At 38.3% G+C, this 27,123-nt stretch overlaps 1 protein-coding gene and 1 pseudogene across 1 annotated transcript; one reads left to right on the top strand and one right to left on the bottom strand.

Annotated features, from left to right (window-relative positions):
* Positions 1-445: 445 nt before the first annotated feature.
* Positions 446-15,695, top strand: INSL6 (insulin like 6). Its single transcript, XM_032306348.1, has 2 exons — positions 446-824; positions 15,295-15,695. Exons 1-2 carry the CDS (start codon positions 545-547, stop codon positions 15,630-15,632), a joined length of 618 nt encoding a protein of 205 aa, XP_032162239.1. The 5' UTR covers positions 446-544; the 3' UTR covers positions 15,633-15,695.
* Positions 15,696-21,444: 5,749 nt separating this feature from the next.
* LOC116569903 lies at positions 21,445-24,358 on the bottom strand (annotated as a pseudogene).
* Positions 24,359-27,123: the final 2,765 nt, after the last annotated feature.

The following is a 27,123-nucleotide window of genomic DNA, read 5'->3' as shown; positions in this document are numbered from 1 at the left end:
GGCCGGCCGTGCCTGCGGGGTGCTTAGGGACTCGAGGGGCCGGGAAGAGGTTGTCAAACAAGCACACGAACCAACGGGAACAAACGTCCCGCGAGGTACACCAAGAGGGAAGCTGTGAGAGACAGAGAGAGAGAAGCTGCGTCTGAGGAAGCGACGCCCCGTTACCAACCAGGCAAAAGGGCGGGAAATGCACTCCGCTGGTAGGATTTTACCGATTAACGACGGCCGCAGGGGTCCCGGATGCGCCTCCTTAGAGGGGCGGGCAGAGAAAACGAATCAAGGATTTTAAGAACGAAAGAACGCGACCTACCATGCTCTGAGGGCCAGGGGAAGCGCCAGAAGCCGGCTCACCGCCCTCTCGCACCTCGCGCCTTCCGCCTCGCGCCTCGGCGTTCTCGCGAGGTCCGCACGCGCTCGCCAGACCGCCAGGTGCGCGTGCGCGGCTCCTCGGAGCGGGCGGGCGCGGGCGCGGGAGCGGGTGCCGGGAGGTGCGGGGTCCGCGGCAGTTAGACCGCGCGGCCGACCTGGCGGCGGGGGTCCAGGGATGCCGCGGCTCCTCTGCGTGTGTCTGCTGTGGCTGGGGCTCCTGTTAGTCCGGTTCTCCCGGGAGCTGAGCGAAATCAGCAGAGCTAGGAGGCTGTGCGGCAGGCACCTCCTGAAGGAAATAGTAAAACTCTGCGGCAACGTCAACTGGAGCTACTTCGAGGAGGAACCCCCCCCGCCGCCCCTGTTTCCCCAGGACAACGAGATCGAAACCTTCATCCCCGACCGGTCAGAAAGCTCCCAAACCACTTTCCCGGCTTGGGCGAGAGGCACGAACCCAGGTAAAATCAGAAACCGAGGGCATGTTTGCGCATCCTTGTACTGTCTCTTCCCCAGGTGGGCTCTGCCAGGTGGTGAGCTTCCCCGGGCAATGGAATTTGTGCCGAAGACACAGATAAGTGAACATTTGTATAAGCCAATATATCGCAGGTATGCAAAACCTCAAGGAAGCTTTTTTTTTTTTTTTTTTTTTTTTAAACTTAGAGGAAATAAGTGTACACATACACATCTATACGTTTCTGTAAGAATGCTGCTGCTTCCTTGGCTTTCCCTTTCTGGAGTACACTTGTCTCCTGACAAAACCCACTTTGTCCTTCAGAGCCTCTGAGGTTTCATTTCTCCTCTGAAGTCGTCACTGACCCTTCCATAGGTGCTGACTCCATTCTCCGTCGACCACAATAGCTACACATAGACCTAGCTGGCCGTCTTCAGGACCAGCCACATAAGTGGGCCAGCCCAGTGCAGAATAAAATGCAGGGCCCCTTTTTCAAAAGCAGGAAAGGGCCAATGAAGGTACTAAAATATAAAGCCCCCCCCTTTTTTTTTGGTGTGTTTCTCCTCTGCTCACACACTGTCCCTTCTCTCCTCAGATTTCATGTTCTTAACACTTCACCTTTACAAGATAAAATTTTGGGAATTTCAAGACCATGACAGTAGAGCATTAAATAAAATGCAAGGTCCTCCCTAGCACTGGGCCTGTGTGACTGTGCACCAGCCCTCTCCCTTAAGGCCAGTCCTGTATATCAGATCATTTTCTAGAGATTATTTCATGCATGTTTTTATGTGAAATGCCTAGCAGAGGATCTAGCACACGGTATGTTGCATAATATATATTAAATGTATACTTAATGCTTTTAAGTAGTCTTTAGGAAGAATATTCCTATTTCAAATTCGCTGTTATCTTCTAATGATGTATTTACATTTTAGTACCAATATGGTTTTTCATTTTATTTTTTTTTAAAGATTTTATTTATTTATTTGACAGACAGCGATCACAGGTAGGCAGAGAGAGTGGGAGGGGGGTGAGGCGGGGAGGAAGCAGGCTCTCTGCTGAGCAGAGAGCCCCATGCGGGGCTCCATCCCAGAACCCTAGGATCATGACCTGAGCTGAAGGCAGAGGCTTTAACCCACTGAGCCACCCAGGTGCCCCTCATTTGTCATTTTAAAATGCACTTTATCTACAGGCTGTCCCCAGCATAGTGTCATTGAAATTATTGCATTTAAAGTCGTTCAATTAATTTAATTTGATTTGGACATATTTTGCAAAAGGCAAGATTTTTGAAATTAAGGAAAGGAGTGCCAAAAACGTGCCAAAACCCACCCACGTTTAGATGACTGAAAGACTAAAATTGCCTCCCACATTATGGACACTCATTTTAACTTATTAAATGAATGAATGAATGAATGAATGGGACTTATTCCATTCTTCCTATTGTTGCTAAAGGGACAAAAACTTTGACAGACAAATAATAGAAACCATCAGACTGATTCTTGTTTGTTTTCTACCATAAAACCTACCTACATATAAACACACTTTGTTTTCCTCTTATAATGGAAGAAGTGACTCTCCCCAGTTTTCCACTAGTACATTAATTCAGTGATTCTCCCACTTTAATGTGCATATGATTCACCTGGGGAATATTGTTAATGTACAGGTTCTTATTCAGTGGGTGGGGTCCTGAGCACCTACATGTTGGCAAGCTCCCAGAGATAGCTGATGCTGCTGTCACTACCTCTACCATATCAAAATTTTACACTCTGACATCCAAGCTTGAGTCTGTTATTTAAAAAGAGCTTGGAATGGTGAGTGCTGTGAAGTGTGTAAACCTGGTGATTCACATACCTGTACCCCGGGGGATAAAAATATATGTTTATTAAAAATAAAAAATTAAAAAGGAAAAAAAATAAAACATCTCCAGGAAGACAGGAGGAATATTTAAAAAAAAAAAAAAAAAAAAGAGTTTAGAATCCCGCTTCTCAACAAAGCCTGCTCTGGAGACTATTAATTTTTTTGAGTCAACTTTAAAACTCAGAGCTGTGCTTGTTTCAGTAGCACATATACTGAAACTCAGAGCTGAGTAATGGCCCCTTTGTTTTAGGTGTTATTCACACTTCCCTGGAGAAATGTCATTAGTTCAATGAAGAGGAAATGCAATGAAAGAAGATTTGTAGGAAATAAAAATGTAGCTTACAGCATCATAGAATTGGCATACCAATGAAACATATTACTATGGCTACTATGTTAAGGACAAGTTTCTATAGTGGAAATGTCATGGGGCCATAAAGCCATAGTTGTTTTACAATGTGTAGAAGAATGAAAAATGGATTTAAGTTATTAATATGTATTTGTGATAATTTTTTTAAAATTTAGGGGTGCCTGGGTGGCTCAGTCAGTTAAGTGTCTGTCTTTGGCTCATGTAATGATCTCTGGTCCTGAGATTGAGCCCTGCTTCAGTGAGGAGTCTGCTTCTCCCTGTCCCTCTGCCCTCCCCACTGCCTATACTCTCTCTCTCTTAAATAAATAAAATCTTTTAAAAATTCAATCTGTAAAAAAATTATTGACCTATAAGGAAAGAGGACATTCAATATATCCTGCTAATTTCCAATGAACAATGAGAAGTTATAGAGAAGAGGTATGTGTTCTCAATATAGAATATATAATTATGCCATTTCATTTTCATTTGAATGTGGCTGAAAAGTTAACTTTTACTAGGCTGTACTAGCAGGATGCATTTCTATGTTCAATCAAGTCAATTACCAACAATTTTAATCTTCTGATGATCTATTTGAGTATGACACAGGTAAAGAAAATTTTGTGTACTCATATTTAAAAAATGCTTTTTTTCAGAACTACTCATACATAACTTGACGCTGAAATTGTGTACTTCTTGATAGTGGATCCTTGAGGGTAGGGGCCATGTCTCTAAGACCTACCCCACCATATTGCTAAATTCTAGCTGAGTATGGTACTTCCTAGCTCTTAGAGCCAGGTGAAATCATTAATGCATTAATGCTTTATAATCCATAACCCCTATTCCAGCTGGATTGGTCATATTCCCCTATACATCTATTCTTGTTTTTTAGATGTCTTATCACAAATGGGTTAAGCAAGTTCCCCTTCTTTATATATTAATTTAGCAAAATTTGATTGCCTATCACATGCTGGGTATTTTTCTTGGTACTTGGGATATAAGAGTGAAGAGTTTTACTCAGATAGCTGTGAAGACTCCTGCTCTTATGAAGCTTACATAATAGTGAAGGTAGACAGTAAGCATAAATACATTGCACAGTGTGTTAGACGATGATTAGTCTTGGGGGTCCCTGGATAATCAGTTGTGAAGCATCTGCCATTGGCTCAGGTCATTTTCTCAAGGTCCTGGGATTGAGGCCCTCACTGAGTCCAGCACTGGGCTCCCTGCCCGAGGGGGAGTCTGCTTTCCCCTTTCCCTCTGCCTCTCCCACCCATTTGTGCATGCTCGCTCACTCTCTCTCAAATAAAATCTTTCATTTTTTTAAAAGATTTTATTTATTTATTTGACAGACAGAGATCACAAGTAGGCAGAGAGGCAGGCAGAGAGAGAGAGGAAGGGAAGCAGGCTCCCCACCGAGCAGAGAGTGCAATGCGATGCGGGGCTCTATCCCAGGACCCTGGGATCATGAACCGAGCCGAAGGCAGAGGCTTTAACCCACTGAGCCACCAGGCGCCCCTCAAATAAAATCTTTTAAAAAAAGAAAAAAGATGATCAGTCTCCATATATCTCCTTTCTCCACTCCTGTTCTCCTCCTCCCATAGGTAACCATTCCAAAGTGTTTAGTTTGTGTTTTTAGTTGTACATGTTTTTGCAAATTGTGCATTGTTTCCTGCTCATTTATTTTTAAAATATACATAAATGGTATTTTTTTTTCAGATTTATTTTTTAGAGCGCGCGCGAGAGAGCAATAGAGCCCACATGAGTGGGGGGAGGGGCAGAGGAAGAGGGAGAGAGAGAATCTGGAGAAGACTCCCCACTGAGTGCGGAGCCTGATGCGCCATTTAATCTGATGACCCTGAGATCATGAGCAGAAATCAGGAGTTGGATACCCAACTGACTGGGCCACCAAGGTGCCCCTAAATTATATGTAAATGGCAGTTAAGATCTATCTCTTATGGTTGCTTTGTGGACATTGCTTCAAACTGCTCCACAAAATTCATATACATTCCCCACATTTTACTTACCCTCTCAGCAGTGAACACCTAACTTGCATAGCCTCCAACTCCCTGCCACTAACACCACAGTGAAAATCATTGTATGTGCTCCAGTAAGGACCTGTGTGGACATTTCTCAGAGATCTATACCCATGGGTAAAATTGCTATGTAATAAAACACACGTATGCTTTGCTTGAGATGTGTCAGGTTGCGAATACACGTGGATTCCTGTGTTCTCATATCCATGCCAACAATTAGCATTGTATGATTTGTAACTTTCGTCAGTGTGATAGAATGAAATGGCATTTTTGTTTTAACTTACTCTGGATGTGAGCACATCTTCATATATAAATTAGCCTTTTGTAGGATTTTTTTCTGAAAGTTTTCTGTTTATAATTTTCATTAGACTGGTCATTTTCCAGTTGATGTGTAGGAGTTATTGTACCATTACAATAGTTGTTGGCTTTAGGGGTGCCTGGGTGGCTCAGTGGGTTAAGCGTCTGCCTTTGGCTCAGGTCACAATCCCAGGGTCCTGGGATTGAGCCCTACATTGGGCTCTCGGCTCAGCAGGGAACCTCCTTCTCCCTCTCTCTGTCTTCCTCTCCGCCTACTTGTAATCTCTCTCTCTCTCTCTGTGTCAAAAAAAAAAAAACACCCAAAACAATAGTTGTTGGCTTTAGATATTGCAATATATTCTCCTATTCTGTCATCTATTGGTATTGTTTAAGAAATCCTTAATTTTATATAATTAGGCAATAAGCATTTTGCCTTATTGTTCATACTTCTGAAATTTCATTTTAGAGGTCCTTTTCTTCCCTCTGTTAACTTTATAGATTTACTTTTCACGTTAGGTCCTTGATTCTAGAGACCACTTTGGTCTGTTCTGGCTAGGATTACTATCTCAATTTTTTCCACAAGTCTTATTTTTCTCTACAAAAGGAGCTAGTTTTCTAAACATCATCTTCTAAATGATTTTTTTTTCTATATTGTTTATTGTTTGTCTGAGTTTCCATTCTATTTAATTGGTCTTTTGTTTGACCTTGTACAATTACTATACTGTTTTTAATGTTATGACTCTCTAGGATATAATTTTTAGGTGGGCATATCACCAATCTTTTTAAAAAGACTTTATTTATTTGAGAGAAAGTAAGTATAAGTGGTGGGAGGGGCAAAGGGAGAGAGAGAAGCAGACTCTGTGCAGCGAGCCCATTGCAGGGCTCTATCCTAGGACTCAAGCCCCATGCTGGGCTCCCAGCTCAACGGAGAGCCTGCCTCCTTCTCTCACGCTCCCCCTGCCTTTGCTCTCTCACTCTCTCTGTCAAATGAATAAATAAAATCTTTTTAAAAAAAAACAAAGAAACAAGAACAACAAAAAAAATTGATGATGACACAAATGGAAAGATACGCCATGCTCATGGATTGGAAAAGTTAATATCGTTAAAATGTCTATCCTATACAAAGCAACCTACAGATTCAATGCAATTCCTTTCAAAATGCCAACAACAATTTCACTCAACTAGAACAAATAATACTAAAATTTGTGTGGAACCACACACACAAAAATAAATGCCTAAATAGCCAAAGCAAACTTAAGAAAGAAGAATAAAGTAGGATGTATTACAATTTCAGATTTCAAGATTACTACAAAAGTATAGTAATCAAAACAGTGTGATACTGGCACAAAAATAGACACATATATCAATAGAACAGGCTAGAAAACCCATAAATAAACCCACACTTATATGGTTAATCTGTGAAAAAGGAGGCAAGAATATGCTATGGGGAAAAGATAGTCTCTAAGTAAATTGTACTGAGAAACCTGAACAGCTACACGCGAAAGAATGAAACAGGACCACTTTCTTACTCCATAGACAGAAATAAATTCAAGATGGATTAAAGACCTAAATGTGAGACCTGAAGCCTTAAAACTCCCAGAAGAGAACACAGACAGTAATTTCCTTTATATCAGTCATAGGAACATTTTTCTAAATATGGTTCCTAAGGCAAGAGAAACAAAAGCAAAAATAAACTATTGGGACTTCACTAAAATAAAAGGCTTTTCCACAGCAAAGGAAACCATCAACGAAACAAAAGGGCAACCTATTGAGTGGGGGAAGATGTTTGCAAATAACATATCTAATAAGGGGGTAATATTCAAAATATATAAAGAACATACACAACTCAACACCAAACAAACAAACAAACAAACAATCCAACTTAAAAATGACCAGAGGACCTGAATAGATATTTTCCCATAGAAGACATACAGATGGCTAACAGACACATCAGAATATGCTCAACATCACTAATCATCAGGGACATGTAGATCAAAACCACTATATGTCTGAAAAAATGTTCATCATCTTTAGCCAACAGGGAGATTCAAATCAAAATCACATTGAGATACCACCTTACACCAGTTAGAATGGTCAAAATCAACAAAAAAGTTAACAACAAATGTTGGAGAGGATGTGGAGAAAGGGGAACATTCTTACACTGTTGGTGGGAATGCAAGTTGGTGCAGCCACTTTGGAAAACAGTGTGGAGATTCCTCAAAAAAATAAAAAATAGAGCCAACCTATGACCCTGCAATTGCTCTACTGGGTATTTACCCCTAAGATACAGATGTGGTGAAAAGAAGGGCCATTTGTACCCTAATGTTCATAATAGCAATGGCCACAGTCACCAAACTATGGAAAGAACCAAGATGCCCTTTAGCGGACAAATGGATAAAGAAGATGTGGCCCATATATACAATGGAGTATTATGCGTCCATCAGAAAGGACGAATACCCAACTTTTGTAGCAACATGGACAGGACTGGAAGAGATTATGCTGAGTGAAATAAGTCAAGCAGAGAGAGTCAATTATCATTTGGTTTCACTTACTTGTGGTGGAATAACAGGAAGACATTGGGAGATGGAAGAGGAGAAGTAAGTTGGGGGAAATCGGAGGCAGAGATGAAGCATGAGAGACTGTGGACTCTGAGAAACAAACTGAAGGTTTTGGAGGGGAGAGAGGTGGGGGTTTGGGTGAGCCCAGTGGTGGGTATTAAGGAGGGCACATATTACATGGAGCAATGGGTGTGCTGCATAAACAATGAATTTTGGATCACTGAAAAAAAATTAATTTAATTTTAAAAAGACACACACAATATGGTATCACCTCATACCTATCAGAATAGCTAAAATGAAAACCACAAGAAATTAGTAATGGTGAGGATGTGGAGAAAAAGGAACTCTTATGCACTATTGGTAGGAATGTAAATTGGTGCAGCCACTATGAAAAACAGTATGGAGGCTCCTCAAAAAATTAAAAATAGGACTATTACATGATCCAGTACTTCTACTTCTGGGTATTTACCCAAAGAAAACAAAAAAATAACTAAAAAAGATAGAGGTACCCCTGTGTTATTGCAGCATTATCTACAATAGTCAAGAAATGGAAGCAACTCGTGTCCATTGATAGATGAATGGATACAGAAGAGGTGGTGTACACACACACACACACACAGGAATATTATGCAACCATAAAAAGGGATGCCATCTTGCCATTTGTGATAACATGGATAGACCTGCAGAGTATGGATGCTGAGTGAAATAAGTCATATTGAGAAAGATAAATACCAAATTATTCCACTTGTATGTAGAATCTAAAAAAGTCAAACAAATAAATAAACAAACAAAAAGTGAAATCAGACCTACAAATGCAGAGAACACTGATGGTTTCCAGAGAAAAGGAAGATGGAGGGGATGGCCAAAATCGGTAAAGGGGAGTAGGAGATTCAGGCTTCCAGTTATGTAATGACTAAGTCATGGGACCAAAAGAGCATAGGGAATAGAGTCAATGGTATAATAGCATCGTATGGTGACAGATACTAGCTACACTTGTGGTGGGCACAGTATCATGAAAAAATAAAATAAAAATCCATCTGCAGTTTTAATGGAGATGCATGGATTATATAGATTAATTTGAAGAGGATTTAGATCTTTTTAATATAAAGCAATTACAAACTAAATTCATGGAGCATGGAATGTTTTCATATTAGAATTTTAAAGTTTTCTTAGTGGAGACTTTCTACATTTTTTATTAAGTTAATGTTTAATATTTATTTTTGTTATTGTAAATACTCGCTAATTATATTTTTGTTAGTGATTTTGGTTAGAGAAATGAATTTGATTTTTACAGGTTGATCTTTATCCAGTAATCATGCCAAATTATCTTAATGGTTTAATAGTTTGTTCTACGGATTTTTCTGTCCTTTGCAAATGATAGCTTTGTCCCTCCCTTTCTCACCTCTCACCAGTCATCTTCTTTCTTATAACATTAGCCAGGTCCTCTAGTGCTGTTAAGTAGTAGTGATAGTGGGATATCTTGTCATGTTCCCAATTTTAAAGGTGAATACATTTAAATTTCTCCATTAGGTATAAAATTTGTAGGTTTGTGCTCCATAACTTTCACCATGATAAGGGAGCTTGCTATTTTTTTAATCATTATAAGTAGGGCTAAACTTTATTAAAGGCTTTTTTGGGGGGTATATTTTTGTATATGTCTCTTTTATTGATTAAATCACCAAATAGTTATTGGGTACTTGCTAAGTTCCAGCCACTTTTATAAACCCTTGGGATTTATCAGTGAACAAAGCAAAGATGTCTGGCCTCAAGGAGTTTGCATAGGAAGTGAACATAATAAATATTTGAAGGTAATAAGGGTTATAAAAATGGAATGAAACAAGATAAGGGAGATCAAGAGTTCAGGGGGCTGGAGGGTAGGATATAGGATTAAATAGTGTAGTCAAGGTAGGCCTCGTTGAAAAAGTGAAGTTTGAGAACGGAGGAGATAAAGGAATCAGCCAAAGATACCTGGGGAAAGAGTGTTGAGGCAGAGGAATGAGCAGAGCAAATACATTTTGGCCCTTTTTACACAGGGAACAGCAAGGAGGCTAGTGGGACTGGGGCAGAGAGAGAGGTAACAGGCAGGCCTAGTGAAACGTTTAGACCATTGTAAGGATTTTGGCTTTACTCTGAGTGGTGAAATCATTACAGACTTTGGAGCAGGGGAATGACATTGACATTTTAAAGGGATCACTCTGGCTGCTGCCTTGAGGACAAGCTGTAGGGAGGCAAGAGCAGAAGCAGAGTCTTCCTCTGGGCGTGTGGTATTACAGGTGATAGCAGCTAGATGAGATGGGACCAGTGGAGGGAGTGGACATTGTTTTATTCCAGATATATTTGGGCAGATTTTATGTGAAATATGAGAAAAAAGAACTCAAGAGTGATTCCAATATATTTTTTTTTAATGTGATCCCCAAGTTTTTGCTTCAGACATCTGGAAGGCTAAGGTTTCTATCAACTGAGATAGGAAAGGCCTCAGGTGGAAGAGGTCTGAAGGCAATATTGGCAGCTCAGTTTGGGGCAGTTTGGAGTTTGATAAGATGGCGTTATGAACATGTTGAGTTTGAGACACTGAAGTGGAGACAATGAGTAAGAAGTAGGATATAAATGTACATCTGGATTATGGAAATGACGTCACTTGAAGATAGGAATTTAGGAGTCATAGGTGTATAGGTGATTCTCAGAGCCGTAAGACTGGATGAGATCACCAAGAGAAGTGTACAGAGAGAGGAGTGCCAAGGACTGAGCCCTGGGAAACACCAACATTAAACAGTTGGAGGAAGTATTTACAAAGAAGATAAAAGAGGAACATATAGGTGGGTAGAATGTGGTGTCCTGGAAATGAAGTTCAATAAGTGTATCAAGAAGGAATATTTTTGATGTGTCAGATAAGATGAGCATGGGCTGTTGAATTTAGTAATATAGAGATCATCCGTGACCTTGAAAAGAGAAGTTTTGGTGCAGTGATGGAACAAATGCCCGACTGGAGAGGGCTTAAGGTGGAATGAGAGAAGAGGGATTAAACAGTAATAGAAAACTACGAAGGGGACACCTGGGTGGCTCAGTTGGTTAAGCGGCTGCCTTCGGCTCAGGTCATGATCCCAGCCTCCTGGGATCGAGTACCACATCAGGCTCCTAGCTCGGCAGGGAGCCTGCTTCTCCCTTTGTCTCTAGCCTGCCACTCTGTCTGCCTGTGCTTGCGCTCTGTCTCTCTCTCTCTCTAACAAATAAATAAAATCTTAGAAAAAAAAGAAAGAAAGAAAACTACGGAGTTTTGCTGCAGAGGGAGAAAGCAAGCAGGATGATAACTGGCAAGGTAAGCAGGGCCAAGAGAAGTGATTTTGGCTTTTTTAAAGCGGGAGAAATAACATTTTTTGCTTATAGAAGTGAAGAGTTGATGATGAGGGTATAGGGGAGCACTGCTGGAGTGATTCCTTGGAGTATGAGGATATGGTCCCTAAATGGAGGAACTGGCTTTAGAGTGAATAGTTCACCTATGTAAGTAGTTAGGAAGGCAGAATGTATGGGTACAGATGTTAAAAGATGAGGTAAAAAAAAAAAAAAATGGTGAAGGGACCAAATGCAAGTTCTCTGATGACAGCTTTCATTTTCTTACCAAGTAGAAAGCAAAACCAATTGAGAGTGAGTACGGGAATCTAATCATGTGGTAAATTGCACTGATAGATTTGGGGATCTTGGCCTATCCTTGCATTTTTTGGAATGAATGCTTTAATATATTTGTAACATATGTTTGTGGATTCAGTTAACTAATTTTTTTTAGGACTTCCAAACAAACATAAGTAAATGGGCTCACGAGGGTTTTTCTTTCTTTCTTTCTTTCTTTTTTTTTAAATCACATTGTTCTTACCTAGTTTGGGGATGAAGAATATACTAGATTCATAAAATATGCTGAGCAGCTTTTCCTCTTTTCCTGGAACAACTTGTATATGATTAGAACTTACTGTTCTTGAAAAGCACATAGAACCTACCTTTAAAATCATCTGTGTTAATCTTCTTAAATTTTCTGTGCCAATTATGGCATTTTGTATTTTTCTATGGATTAATCCATTTCATTTTGATTTTTAAATATGTAACTCTTATAACATTCATTTATTTTAAATACTCCGTTGTATCTGTTCTGTTGTTACTCTTCTGTTGTTCATTGTCATCTTTTCTTTCTTCATTAGTCTGGTTAGGGTTGTATCTATTTTATTAATCCTTTTAAAGAACCAAGTTTGGGTTTCTAAACATTTATAGTGTTTTGGTTCTGTATTTCACTGATTTCTTTCCTTTTTACTACTTTGGGTCCTTTCCGTTGTTCTTTTTCAAATTCATAGATCTAAATACTCATGTTTAACCTTTTCTATTTTCTGGTGAGTAGAGCTTGTTTCTCTTTAAATTACCTCTCCACTTAGACATATTAGTTGTCATTAACTAGTCTTTAGCTGCCTTAATTCATGAATAAGTTTCCTTCTTGTCTTTTTTTACCCTTTGGGTAACAGAACCTGGATGGTACATCCCCAACAGGAAGTTCTTTCTTCAATTTTGCCTGGACAACCTAATTTCCTTTTTCCCTCACTGTACTCTGTAATTATGACACTTCTTTAATTCATCACATTTATCTGCCTTGGATGACTTAGTATTCAATATCTTTAATAGCTATCCTAAAGTTTTAGTGTTCCACAATTCAGCTTAAGCATTTTAAATAGAAAATGAATGAATAGTGTTCTAAAAGGACTCTAACTACAAGGTACAGGGATTCACCTAAATAACTCTGAGAAAAAGTGGTGGGGGAGATAGTTACCATAGAAACAAGATCTAGGAGCAGACTTGGAAAGTCTCTGGAAAACCTGAGGAATCACACCAACTTTAAAAACCAACTTTTCTCTCTCTCTCCCTTTCTCTCTTCTCCTCCAGTATTTCTTGATGACTTCGGCCTGATATGACAGCTTCATGGTACACTTCCAGTTTTGTTTCTCACTATGTCTTAGTTCTAACTTCAGAGAGAGGACATTGATTGGGCTAACTCTTGTTTTCAAATGGCATGGATTGTTGGCCTCCATGGTAGATTGATTTCTTTGGGGTCAGGTACTAACAACCTGTAGTCTATTCAACTGTGGCTGTAGGGTAGAATCCTGTGGTTCAGAACAAGGCTATTTAAGCTACAGTGTGGTTCTAGGCAAATTTATCTTCCTGGAAGGGACAGTAGACAGGCAAGGGCAATGATAGAAATCCATAAAGCCTCCAAGTAATTACCTTCTGAATTTATTTTAATTTCTTTCCAGTAATTCTGAATGAGTTAAGAGCAGTATAATAGCAGTGAGTTCATTGAGCATATCACCACTTCGTCATCTCTTCATATTTCAACAATGAAAAAAATTGTTATAAAATATGCATAAAAAGACAAATACAGTTGTCCCCCCTTATCTGCAGGGGATATACGCCAAGACCCTGGTGGATACCTGAAACCTGGTATAGTACCAAACCTTACATACGCTGTTTTTCCTATGCATGCATACCTATAATGAAGTTTAATTTATAAATAAGGTACAGTAAGATATTTATAATAAAAAAATATAGCAACTATAAATATACTGTAATAAGAGTTACGTGAATGTGGTCTCTGTCTCTCAAAATATGTTATCTGTCCTCACCTTTCTTTTGGTGATGTGAAACAATAAAAGGCCTATGTACTGAGAGAAAGTGAGATTAATAACTAGGCATTCTGATGTGGCATTAGGCTACTACTGACCTTTGGATGCTCTGTCAGAAGGGAGATCATCTGCTTCCAGACCAGAGTTCACTGCATTGTAACTGAGACCAGAAAAAGAAAAACTGCGGATAAGGGAGGAGTACTGTAGCCCAAGTAAAAGTGGGCAAAGGATGTGAAGAGACATTTATACAAAGAGGATATACAATAAATACGAGAAGATGCTCAACATCATTTTTCAGTAGGTAATTTACAAACCAAAACCGCAGTGGGATATCACCTCCCATCCACTAGGATGGCCATAATCAAAAATGGAAAATACAAGTGTTGATGAGGGTGTGGAGCAACTCAAATCCTAATACATCAGTGGTGGGACTGCAAAATGATGTAGTCATTTTGGAAAAGCTTGGTGGTTTACTTAAAGATCCAGCAGTTCTACTATGAGATAAATACTCAAGAAGATTGCAGACATATGTTCACACAAAAACTTGTATGTGAATATTCATAGCAGCACTATTCATAATAGCTAAAATGTGGAAACAACCCAAATGTCCATCAGCTGATAAATGGATTAACAAAATGGGCTATATCCATACAATGAAAAATTTTTCAGTCATAAAAGGAATAAAATGCTGATATATGCTACAACTTGGATAAGTGAAAGAAATCATACATAAATGGCCACATGTGTGTGATATGATTTCATTTCCCAAATAGGCAAATCTTTAGGAATGAAAAATAGATCAGTGGTTGCCCAGGGCTAGAGGAAGAAGGAAACAGGAATGACTGTTCATGGGTATGAGGCTTCTCTTGGGGGTGACACAAATATTCTGGAATTAGATAGTGGTGATGATTGCAGAACCTTGTGAATATACTAAAAAACACTGAATTGTATGTTTTATTTTATTTTTTTTAAATTAATTTATTTATTTTCAGCTGAATTGTATGTTTTAAATACTGAATTTTATGACACGTGAATGGTATCTCAATAAAAAATGTCTTCCCATAAAAAAATGTACAAAGATTTCTGAGCTTTTTTATAGGAAAACACTACTTACAACTCTTTTAGTTAAAATATATATATTGCCAGGATGCCTGGGTGGCTCAGTTGGTTCAGCGTCTGTCTTCAGCTCAGGTCATGATCCAAGGGTCCTAGGATCACTTCGACATCAGACTCCTTGCTCAGCAGGAAGCCTGCTTCTTCCTCTACCTCTGACTGCCGCTCCCCTGCTTGTGGTCTCTCTCTCTCTCTCTCTCTTTCTCTGACAAATAAAGTCTTCTTTAAAAATTAAAAATTAAAAAATATATATCGCTTTTGAAACCCATTTTGTTATTTAATTACTTGTTTTTAATTACTTGTTTTTAATAATTAGCAGACGTTAGGGGCCCCCGGATGGCTCAGTCAGCTGAGCGTCCCACTCTTGGTTTCTGCTCCGGTCATCTCAGGGCTGGGAGATCAAGCCTGGCATCAGGTTCCATGCTCAGCACAGAGTCTGCTTCAGATTCTCTCCCTCTTCCTCTACCCCTCCTCATGTGGGTGTGCTTGCTCTCTCTCTCTCTTTCTCAAATAAATGAATCTTTAAAAAATAATTAATGGACTTTAGTATTCTAGTATTATGATGAAATTTTCATCTAAAGGAAAATTTTAATAAAGTAGGATTCTTTCTCTTGTCTCTCAACAGTCTCTACTTCTGCCTCTGAGGAAGAAGAGGTGAACAGTTTGGAGATGTCGTCGCTCCCTGAGTATAGACTTACAAGGGCCAACTTGCCACCTGATAAGACAAGAGAATTTTCCTCATTACAAGATAACAATCAATATATTCATGAAATTTCAGAATTTCAGAAGACAAACACAAACAAAATTAAAACCTTAAGCAACGTATTTTGGGGGAATCATCCCCAAAGAAAACGCAGAGGATTTTCAGAAAAGTGTTGTCTTAAAGGATGTACAATAGAAGAACTCAGTATTGCATGCTTTCCATACACGAAATACAAAAACGTACATAAACAAGTACCATGATTTGTGATGGAGATATACTAACCATCCTGGGAATTATACTAACTTAATAAAAGCTTAATATTTTTATTTTACTTTATTTTTGGTAATTGTCCTTGTAGGTTCTTTGCCGTGAACACCATCTAAAAGTATTTGGCAATACTTTATGGTAGTAATAGGAACTTAGTATTTTCTTTGGGAACCCCAATTTTTCCTATATATTTATATTTGAAGAAAATGTTACTGGAGGTGGCATGGTCCATGTAGACATCTAAGAATGACCTGCTGATGCTTGTCATCATGCTTGAAACTTTCTCAGGCTGCATTTAAGTGGATTATGGTATGTTCTGCCTTCCATGGGACTGATGCCCCATGACAATGAGGTTCACCCCAGTGAGGCTCACTCCAGTATGCCAGTCTGTCCCACCATCTTCAAAATAATTAACCAGCTCCCACTCCTACTAGGTGCTTTTACACTATAATCATAGGTTCTCTTTTAATTCCTTGCATTTTATAGTAACTGGTCAGTAATCTTCTCACAATCTCTACTGAGTTCAGTGAATGTCTTTCCGTGCTACTCTGCTGTGAAGGGACTGCTCTAATGGGACACTCTGTTTTGGCTTGGTCAGAAGACAGTGCAGTGTGAGCAGCACCTGGGAACGGCACAGTTCGCAAGTCCCAGCCCAGCCCTCCTGAATCAGAAACTGCCTGTGCGGGGCTTAGCAATCTGTGTTGTTGCAGGCCCTCCAGCTCATCCTGACGTTGGGTTAAGGTCAAGAACACTGGTAATAGTCCTGTGGAATACTGTTGAAGTCCTATTTCTGTGCTTGCATATTTCCACTTGATGTGATGTTATAACACTAAGTTCATGGTGTATTTTTCCACTTTATGTCCACATGTGAAATATTTTTAATGCTGCAAATTAGAAAAAAAACTTATTCCAAAGAATTCAGAGTGGAATCCTTACTTTCCACCATTAAGAGGTAAGCATCATTTTAAATCTTTCTCTAGTTTCTTTCTCAAATATGTACTGTAATGTTCTTTACAGTTAAGTTTTTGTTTCTATTTGGCGCTGTTATTTCTTAGGACAAAGGTTCTTTTTCACATGTATCTATATCATAGACACTTAACGCATTAATAAGTATGTCTGAACTTTTTTACCAGTTCCTGGGGAGTCTACATTCAGTTGTCTTTCTAAATATGGGAGCCACCCGTTTAGATACAAAATGACAGATTGCATCATGGTTTAGTGGTGGAATAAGTCTGCTGATGTTGGATGGAAATGCACCATTGAGAACTGCCCATGCTTAGGCTAAAATGCAGTGATGCACTTGAGCCCACTCTGAATTTTTAGGTTTGTTCTTATAGTTTAAAAATAAAAATAGTTTATTAGCTTACTGATATACACACATCAGAAGTCCAAATTAGAAAAGCATGAGATTGGGGCTCTTGGGTGGCACAGTCAGTTAAGCATCCAACTTGGTTCCAGCTCAGGTTATGATCTCAGGGTTGTGCAGTTGAGCCCCATGCTGGGCATGGAGCCTGCTTGAGATTCTCCCTCTTCCTCTGGCCCTCTCCCCACCCGTAAAAAAAAAAAAAAAAAAAAGAGGAAAAGTGTGAGATTAACCAACTGTGCTATTTGCATAGCTGTATACTTCCCTACACATTTTAATAATTTGTTAGGGTGTATAATAGTTTTGTGGTTTGATGACTATCTTTTAGTGTTTATAATTACGCTAACAATGATTTAGTGCATTTGCATAGAACACTCACAATTTTCTTACAGACTCCTTAGAACAATCCTGAAGCAGGAAGAAAGCTGAGACACTTTGATTTTAAGCAACTTATTAAGGGCCCTTTATGTTGTTACCTGCTAGTTAGTGATGGAGCTGGGTCAAGATTTAATCCCAGCATCTTGTTCAATACTCCTGATGTCAATAAAATCACGAGCAGAAATTACCCATGTGTTTTTGTTTGGAGTTCATTTATTTGGTCTCTGTTTTAATTTTGTGTTGGTCAGTAACCTATCAGCTCTCAGCCCTGAATTTCCTGTTGTTCTTTATTATGCTTTGTGATGCTCAGACTTGGGATTCTGTAAACTACACTTTTCCTTTACTAGTCAGTTTCCTGTGAGAATCTGCTATTGGGGCACAAGAAAGGACCCCTTCCCTTTTTGCTGTTTCTGTCAGCATCACCAAGTAAACATTTCTGCCCACTGGTAGTGATGGTCTTTTTTGTTTTATCCTTGACTTCCACAACCAGCTTCATACTTTCCCTCAGAGATACCAAAGATCTGAGTCCCATCTCTGGGGGGCCCTTCCTCAAGCTCCCACAGTACTAGCACCAGCCATGCAGGCAGAGATCTGGGTCTCAGCTCCATGGGGCCCTTCCTCCAAGCTTCTAGGTTTTGATAATCTCTAATTCTTTCCTTTGTGCAGGCATGGTAGTTGCTTCCTAAAAGTTGTGGTTTTTTTTTTTTTTTTTAAAGATTTTATTTATTTGACAGACAGAGATCACAAGTAGGCAGAGAAGCAGGAAGAGGGAGAGGAGGAAGCAGACTCCCTGCTGAGCAGAGAGCCCGATGTGGGGCTCGAACCCAGGACCCTGGGATCATGACCTGAGCCGAAGGCAGAGGCTTTAACCCACTGAGCCACCCAGGCGCCCCGGGGTTTTGTTTTTAATTTGCACTACTTTACTATTTGACTTTTTCCTTTTGAGTCCTCTAATACAAGTCTAACACCCTATATTAAATTTACTGTTAAAAATACCTGATGTGGCCTCTGTTTTGTTGGGTGGGCTCGAATGATAAAGCCCCTGACAGTGGTTCAAAAAGTGGTTTTGAACTATATTAGGGCAAGGATGGTAGTAAATTGTTTGATCTCAAAAGGAAACTCTAAATGATTAGTAGTAGCTTGCCCATTTGCAAGTCAGTCCAGGCCCAGATTACTGCCATCACTGTGGAAGTCTTTCCTTTTGTAAAATTTACTATAAATGGAGCCCTCCGGTACATATCTGGCTGAATTCACTCATTTCGCTCAGGTATCTGAGATACATCAGTGTTGTTGCATCAATCAGTAATTTGTTCCTTTTGATTTTTGTATAGCGTTCTATTGTATTAGGAATAAAGCTGCTATGAACATTCCAGTACAATTTTCACTGTGAGCATGTTTTTCCCTTGCATAAATACGTAGGAGTGGCAGTGCAGTGGCATAGAAGTGTATATTTAACTTCATAAAAATTGTCAAGTGGTTTTTCTAAGTGATATCCAGTTTCTCCATCTTTTCACCAACACTTTGTATTATCAATCTTTGAAATTTTTTATGGTTATGTTTTTACAAATCTGGCCTTTGAATATATTTAGCTATAAAGTGAATCCTGACTTACATATATCTTCACATAGTCTTTTTAATTTTAGCTATTCTAGTGAGAGTGTTGTGCTATCTTACTGTGGTTTTAATTTGCATTTCCTCATGACTAATGATGTTGAGCCTCTTTTTGTGTGTTTATTGGTCATTCGTGCATCTTCTTTTATGAAGTGTTTGTACAAATCTTTTGCCCATTTTTAGTTTTCTTAATTAATGAATTGTAAGGGGTCTTCATAAATTCTTGATACAAGTGCTTTGTCAGATACATGAAATGCAAATGTTTTCTCCCACTCCGTGACTTGCTTTTTCATTTCCTTAAAGTATCTTTTAAAAAATTATTTTCTAAAGATAGTATTTGTTTATTTAGTTCAGAGAGGAAGAGCAAGAGAACACATGAGTGGGGGTGGGTGCTGAGGGAGAGGTAAAAGCAGACTCCCTGCTGAGCAGGGAGCCCATCCGGAGGCTCCATCCCAGGACCCTGCAATCATGACCTGAGCCGAAGGCAGAAACTTGACTGACTGAGCCACCCGGGCTCCCTGCCTTCAAGTATCTTTAAAAGATATGTTTCTGGTGTGCCTGGGTGGCTCAGTGCATTAAGTCTCTGCCTTCGGCTCAGGTCATGATTTCAGGGTCCTGGGATCCAGCTCTCTGCGCAGTGAGGAGCCTGCTTCCCCCTCTCTCTGTCTCTGCCTGCTTCTCTGTCTACTTGTGATCTCTGTCAAATAAATAATTTAAAAAAATATATAAGTTTCTAATTTTGATGAAGATCAACATCAATTTTTCTCTTATAACGGGTATTTTGCACTGTATATCTAACATATCTTTATCTTTTTCAAGTTCAAGATATTCTAAATTTGCTTCTAGAATTTTCACAGTTTTAACTTTCATGTTAGGTCTGTGATCCATTTGAGTTCATTTTTGTGTACGATGAAGAGAGGCCAGGTTTATTTTCTACAAATGGCTAACAAGTAGTTCCAGTATGTTAATTTTAAGATTGTTCTGTCATCCAGTCCACCTTGGCATATCTTACAAAAATCAACTGACCGTATATATGAGTGGGTTTATTTCTGATACTGTAGTATTTCATTAATCCACACATTTATCCTTATGCCAACATCACACTGTCTTATTACTATGGCCTTATTTTAAGTCTTAAAATCAGGTAGTCTAAGATCTTCCACCTTTGTGTTCTTTTCTAAATATTGTATTAGCTGTTCTTGGTTCTTGCTATTTCCATATAAATTTTAGAGCAACCCTGTTAATTTTTACAAAATTCTGCTGAGATTATGATTGATATTGCACTGAATCTACAGATAATTTTGAGGAAAATTGAGTCTCCTACCTACGAACACGGACGGGATACCTTTAACAAGGTATTTGTTAAGTATTGCACCCTAAAAACTACAAAATACTGTAGACCAAACACTATTTTGTAGTTTTTAGTGTGCAATACTTACAAATACCTTGTTAAAGGTATCCCTAAGTATTTTATTTCTATGCTATTTTAAGTGGTATTTTTAATAATTTTACTTTTTATTGCTAGTATATAGAAATAGTCAATTTTTGTACCTTGGCCACCCATCCTGCAATATTATAAATTCCCTTAGTCTAGTAACTTTTTAAAAAATAAATTGTGTAGGATTTTTCTACATAAATAATCATGTCATTTATGAGTACAGGCACTTTTATTTCTTCCTTTCTGATATGATGTCTTTTATTTCTGTTTCCTTGCTTCATTGCCTTGCCTAGGTCTTACAGTACAATGTAGACAAGAGAGTAAACATTCTTGTCTTATTCCAGTCCCAAGGGTAAAGCATTCATTCTTTTACCACTAAGTGTGTGATGTTAGCTTGATTTTTTCAGATGCATTCTATCTGATTGAAAGTTTGTCTATGCCCAGTTGGCTGAGAGTTTTTATCATGAGTGTTGGATTTTGTTCAATGCTTTTTCTGCATATATTGAGATATGAGTTTTTTTCTTTAGCTTGTCAATATGATGTATTTCATTGATGTTTTGAGGGTTAAACTAAATTTCTATTCCTCAGATAAGAATCTAAAGAATCTGTTGTGATATAGTAATATTTTTTTTCCTTTTTCCTGGATCTATGTGCTACTAGTGAAGGGTTTTTCTGTCAGTATTTATAAGGAATATGGGCATACAGTTTTTTTCTTATGTCTATTTTTGGTCCTGGTATTAGAATAAAGGGATCCTCATGAAGGTAGTTGGCAAGTGTTCACTCTCTTCTTTTCATAAAGAATCTGTGTGGGGGGCCTGGGTGGCTCACTCAGTTGAGCATCTGACTCTTGATTTCGGCTCAGGTCATGATCTCTGGGTTGAAAGATTGCCCCCTGGTCGGGCTCTATGCTCAATGGGGCGTCTGCCCCTTGTCCCTCTCACCACACATGCACAAGCTCTCTCTCTAAACTAAATAAATCTTAAAATAAAATCATGTAAGATTATATTATTTCTTCTTTGATAAAATTCACACTGAAGTTATTTTACCTCAAGTTTCTAACTATAAATTTTTAGTCTGTTTTGGCTTTTTTTTTTTTTCTTTCAAGAAATTAGTTGTGTCTAAGTTCTTAGTCCTATGTATTGGCATAAACCTCATATTTCTTTCATTACTTTAAATGTCTGTAGGATATAAATAATAGCCCATTTATTACTGATTGTGGTAATTTATGTCCTTTTAAATTTTTCTCTTGGTAATTCTGAGGTTTATCAATTTTATTGATATTTTCAAAGTAGCAGCTTTTGCCTTCACTGGTATTCCCTTTCAATTTTTTTTCTACTTTGTTATACTTCTAACTTTATTTTCTCTTTACTTGAATTTAATTTCCTTCGTTTTCCAGTTTCTGAAGTTTAGATCCTTCTTCCTTTTTAATAGAAGAATCTAAAGATATAAATTCCACTCTAATCACAGCTTACCTGCATATGTATTTTTATTTTCATTCATTACAATATATACATCTGTTTTCATTAGGCTCTACACCAAATGTGGGACTTGGAACTCATGACTCTGAGATTCAGACTCACATACTCTACCAAGCCAGCTAGGTGCCCCTACAAAATATTTTCCATTTTCTCTTGTATTTTTTCTTCGACTCAGTTTGTTTTCAAGTTTCCTATTTTTCATAGCATTACACAAGATCTTCCTTTTACTGATGTTTTAAGTTATTGACAGAGAATAATTTTTTAAAATTTCTTGAGAATTGTCTTAGGGCCCAAGATAGGTTTCATCTTGATGAAGGGCATGAAATAACTAGAGGGCAAATAACCATCTGCCGACCAACCATTTTTTTATGTGTACTCGACATGAATGCATAGTCTGCTGCTATTTGCTGGAGTGTTCTATAAATGTCAGGTCAAGTTCGCTGATTGCAATGTTCTGTATATTTATGGATCTTGGATTCTTCCTGTTCTGTCAATTAGCAGAAGTGTTGAAATGTGTGGAATTGTGTAATTGTCTATTTATACTTTTAGATTATTTATATTTCATGTATTTCAAAACACTGATACCAGGTGCATGGTGTGTCTTCTTGATGAATTGCTTTTTGTTATTTATGTATGTCTCCCTTTATCATTGGTAATATTCCTGATATTAATACACCCACTCCCAACTTACTGATTAGCATTTCCATTATACCTGATTTTTCCACCCTTTTGCTTATAGCCTACCTTCATCTTTATATTTAAAGTTGGTTCCTTGTGAATAGCATGTACTTGGTTCTCGCCTTTTCATTACATTTGATAATGTGTCTTTTTATAATGTTTAAATCATTGATTAATGTAATTACCAGTATGATTTGGGCTTAAATCTAGGCTCCTGCTATTTTTTATTTGTCCAATTTGATCTCTGTTCTTTTTTCTCCTTGCATTCTATTGGATTGATTTAAAAAAAAAATTCCAATTTATTGCTTCTATTAGTTATTAGCTATTTCTTTTAATTTTTAATTTTGACATTTAGTGGTTACTCTAGGGTTTACAATATGCATCTTTATCACAAATTACCTTCAAAGATCACTTCACAAGCACTTTTAGACCTTGTCAGCAGTATACTTAATTTCCCCCTCTTGTCTTTTCTATTTGTACCATATCTTTTACTTCTACATCTATTACAAACTACATATTTTTACTATTTTGTTTTAAATTCATACACATTTAATAGTATTATTGCCACTGCATTCATTTTCAACTGATTTTTACATTAAGTCAATGTGTCATGTAGCCATCAAAAACTTATAATTCATCTTATGTTCTATCTTTTTAGAATTCAGGTTTGTAGTCCAATTTAGACTCTAGCTAGTTAAAATCAGTTACTTCTGATGGCTTTCATGAAGTCTTTCTATACTACAGACTCATGATCAGCATGAATTGTAAATATGCCTGCTTCAGTGCAAACGTTTTTCAGGTCTGCTCCATATGAGTCATCTGAACGCTTTGTATATGCTTCTAATAATCTATTTAATCAGGCTTTGTAATGTTACCGCCACAGATTTTCAAGATAGCTAACCTGCTTATACATAATGTGTATCTTTTCCATTTATCTGGAGACAGCAAAGCAGGATCCACTGTACTTGTCTGTAGCCATGATTATTTTATCTGTGCAGAGTATCATATCCACCCATTTGCATAACTCCATAAAGTTCTCTGAATCTATCAGCTGAAGTACTTCCAGGAAACAAGTACCCACCAATGGCATCTTTTTTTTTATCTATAAAAATGATGCATGACTGATGATTCCTGGTGTAAACATTTCTCTTATCAAATGAGCACTTTCACCAATGTACTTGTCTACAACAGAACTATATGCTACATTTAAGAAATTGCATTCCAGTTGGCTAACAGCAGCCCTTGCTATTAGTGTTTTTCTTAACTACTAGCCCTATAACAAACAGCCTTTTGGAAATATCCCTATACTGATACAATTCTAGGTTTGTAAAAAGGTAGTTCTATTACCTCTGAATTCTCTCATCTGTTCCGACCCTTCCACTGACCCCTCTACTTCACAAAAAGAAATATTCCCTATGTGCTTATGAGACCTGCATAAACCAGTGGATCTTGGCAAGTATCAATGTAGTCACAGCCAAAACAACTCTCGTTCCTGGCTTCAGCTTACTTTTTTCAAGCTAACAATGACATCCGACAACCTATCTTGGTTCATTTAACAACAAAATTTTTCCTCAGTTAGGTTCTTAAGTAATTCATCCATAGTTTGCCCAGATTTGGGTCCTTTGGATCATTTTCGGACTTTTCATACTGATCGGTAAGTTCTTTTAATTGTTCCCTTAACTCTTCAAAACAGTTGTTGATCTTCTTGTGCTCCTTCATCTTTTCGTGTGCTGGAAGCTCATTATTTCTATGGCCTGCTGTGATGAGATACCATCACTCACAGGGGATGCCAAGAATGGCCATGGCCATTAGAGTGGGCGAAGTGGTGGAAGGAAGGACAGCAGCACTGGAAGCTGGGGGATGGATGGCTCTGCTCATTCCAAAGATCTTTCAAGGAAATCAAAAAGAAAGAAAAGGGACACCTGGGTGGCTCACTCAGTTAAGTGTCTGACTCATGACTGCAGCTCAGGTCATGATTTCAGGGGTCGTGAGACTGAGTGCCACATAGGGCTCCACACTCAGCAGGAAGTATGCTTGCAATTCTCTCACTCTTCACTGCCCCTGCCAAAATCTCATGCATGTGCTGTCTCTCTAAAAGAAATATCTTTTAAAACAAAAACAAAAACCATAGTATGATATGAGACATGGGTGTACCATCAAATTACCAGTTTTGGTTAGTAATTTCACTTCAAACTTCTGTAGAATACAGAATAAACACAGGAAAATGCTCTCATGTTTCTACTACCAAATTTACAAACCTACCTGTATTTACCATTTTACTATCTGCCCCCTAGCTGTAAATGGAGAAATGTCCCTGATGAATTAAAGACTCATTTCTCTCTTGTGCTCTGGATCCCATTCAAAATTTTACCCCCTTTATAATTTGCACCCCTTCAGTTTTTCTTTCTTCATGGCTCACTCCATCAGCATATAAACTTGATATAATAACTCCCAAATAAATACCAAGAATCTTATTTTCTTGCCCACTATCACTTTACTTTCCTGTCCCCCTTCATGGCAAAACCTCTCAAATGGTAATCTACCCACACTGTCTTTAGTTCCTTACCAACATTATAACCTCCTCAACCGCATCCAGTCTGGAAGCTGTCCTCCACCTACAATGAATTTACCATCAGTTCACAGTGGCCAAGTACAATGGTCAGTGAACAAAGCTTCTATTACTTGGTGCTTCAGTAAATAACATTCAAAATGATTGACCATGGGGCGCCTGGGTGGCTCAGTTAAGCACCTGACTCTTGATTTCAGCTCAGATCATAATCTCAGGGTTGTGACTGTGAGGGCCCCTGCTTGAGATTCTCTCTTTCCCTCTCACCCTACCCACTTCTCTTAAAAAAAAAAAAAAAAAAGCTGACCACTTTTTCCCACTTAAAAACACGTTTCTCTTGCTTTCACGAAACTCCACTCTGCTTGTTTTCCTCTTTCCCTGGCCACTATTTGTCTTTCTTTGCTGACTCATTCTCTATCTAACCTTTAACTGATTGTCTCAGAACCTTATCCTCTATTTGCTTCCTTTCTCTAAAAACACTTCCTTAAGTTACCTTACCTATATCTGTTATTTTAAATGTTTATCTATGTATCTATGTGACATCCCTACTTGGAAATATTGCAGGCATCCCAACATGTCCCAAATGGAATTCTGTCTAAACTCCCTCCTTCTCCATAAGAACTCATCCATCAAACCAAAACCAAGGGAACATCCTTGATTTGTTCCTTTCTGTCACCCCTCCCATCCAATTCATCATTTGGATCTGTTTCTATGTCTTTCCATTTCTATCCATACCCTCTAGTCCAAGCTATAAGATACTATAAGGGAATGAATGGTGAATAAACCAGTTTGGTTGGATTTGAAAGTTACTGTTGAGGAGTAAGAAGAAATAAATCTAGGTAAGGCAGTTTGGGACACATGTTGAAGGTCTTGAAATGACAGAATCCTTGTTCATAAGGGTAGCAGAGAAAGTTATCTCTCCTGGGTATAACTGTCCTGAAAAGCGGTACTTTTTCAATAATTTATAGTATGTTGACATAATAGTTAAGAATTTGATGGTAAAACTGTTGTTCAACATAGTACTGGAAGTCCTAGCATCAGCAATCAGACAACAAAAAAGACAAAAAAGGTACCCAAATTGGCAAAGAAGTTAAAATTTCACTCTTTGCAGATGACATGATACTTTATGTAGAAAACCTGAAAGACTCCAGCAAAAAATTGCTGGAACTGATACAGGAATTTGGCAAAGTTGCAGGATATAAAATCAATGCACAGTAGTCAGGTGCATTTCTATACACTAATAATGAGACTTAAGAAAGAGAAATCAAGGAATCAATCCCACTTATAACTGCACCCAAACCGTAAGATACCTAGGAACAAACCTAGCCAAAGATATAAAAGATCTGTGCTCTAAAAACTAAAAACACTTATAAATGAAATTGAGGAAAACAAAAAGAAATGAAAAAACATTCCAAGCTCAGATCTGAAGAACAAACATTGCTAAAATGTCCCTGCTACCCAAAGCAATCTACACATTCAATGCAATTCCTATCAAAATACCATCAAGCATTTTTCACAGAGCTGGAACAATCCTAAAATTTGTATGGAACCAGAAAGACCCCGAATAGCCAAATGAATGTTGAAAAAGAAAACCAAAGCTGGATTTGGATTGGATTGGATTCCTGGATATGGATTTCTATCTCACATTAAGTCTTTCATCCATTTTGAGCCTATTTTTGTGTATGGTTTAAGAGTGGTCCAGCTTCATTCTTCTGCATGTGGCTATCCAATTTTCCCAACACCAACACAGTTGGTGGGGAATGCAAGCTTGTGCAGCCACTCTGGAAAACAGTATGGAGGTTCATCAAAAAGTTAAAAACATAACTACCCTATGACCCAGCAATTGCACTTCTAGGTATTTATCCAAAGGATACAAACATAGTGATTTGAAAGTTCACATGCACCCCAGTGTTTACAGCAGCAATGTCCACAATAGCCCAAATATGGAAAGAGCCAAGATGTCCACTGACAG

Source organism: Mustela erminea, chromosome 12 (assembly GCF_009829155.1).
Source record: "Mustela erminea isolate mMusErm1 chromosome 12, mMusErm1.Pri, whole genome shotgun sequence".
NCBI lineage: Eukaryota > Metazoa > Chordata > Mammalia > Carnivora > Mustelidae > Mustela > Mustela erminea.
The sequence above is the reverse complement of the archived record's forward strand: the minus strand, read 5'-3'. Positions and strand labels throughout refer to the sequence as shown.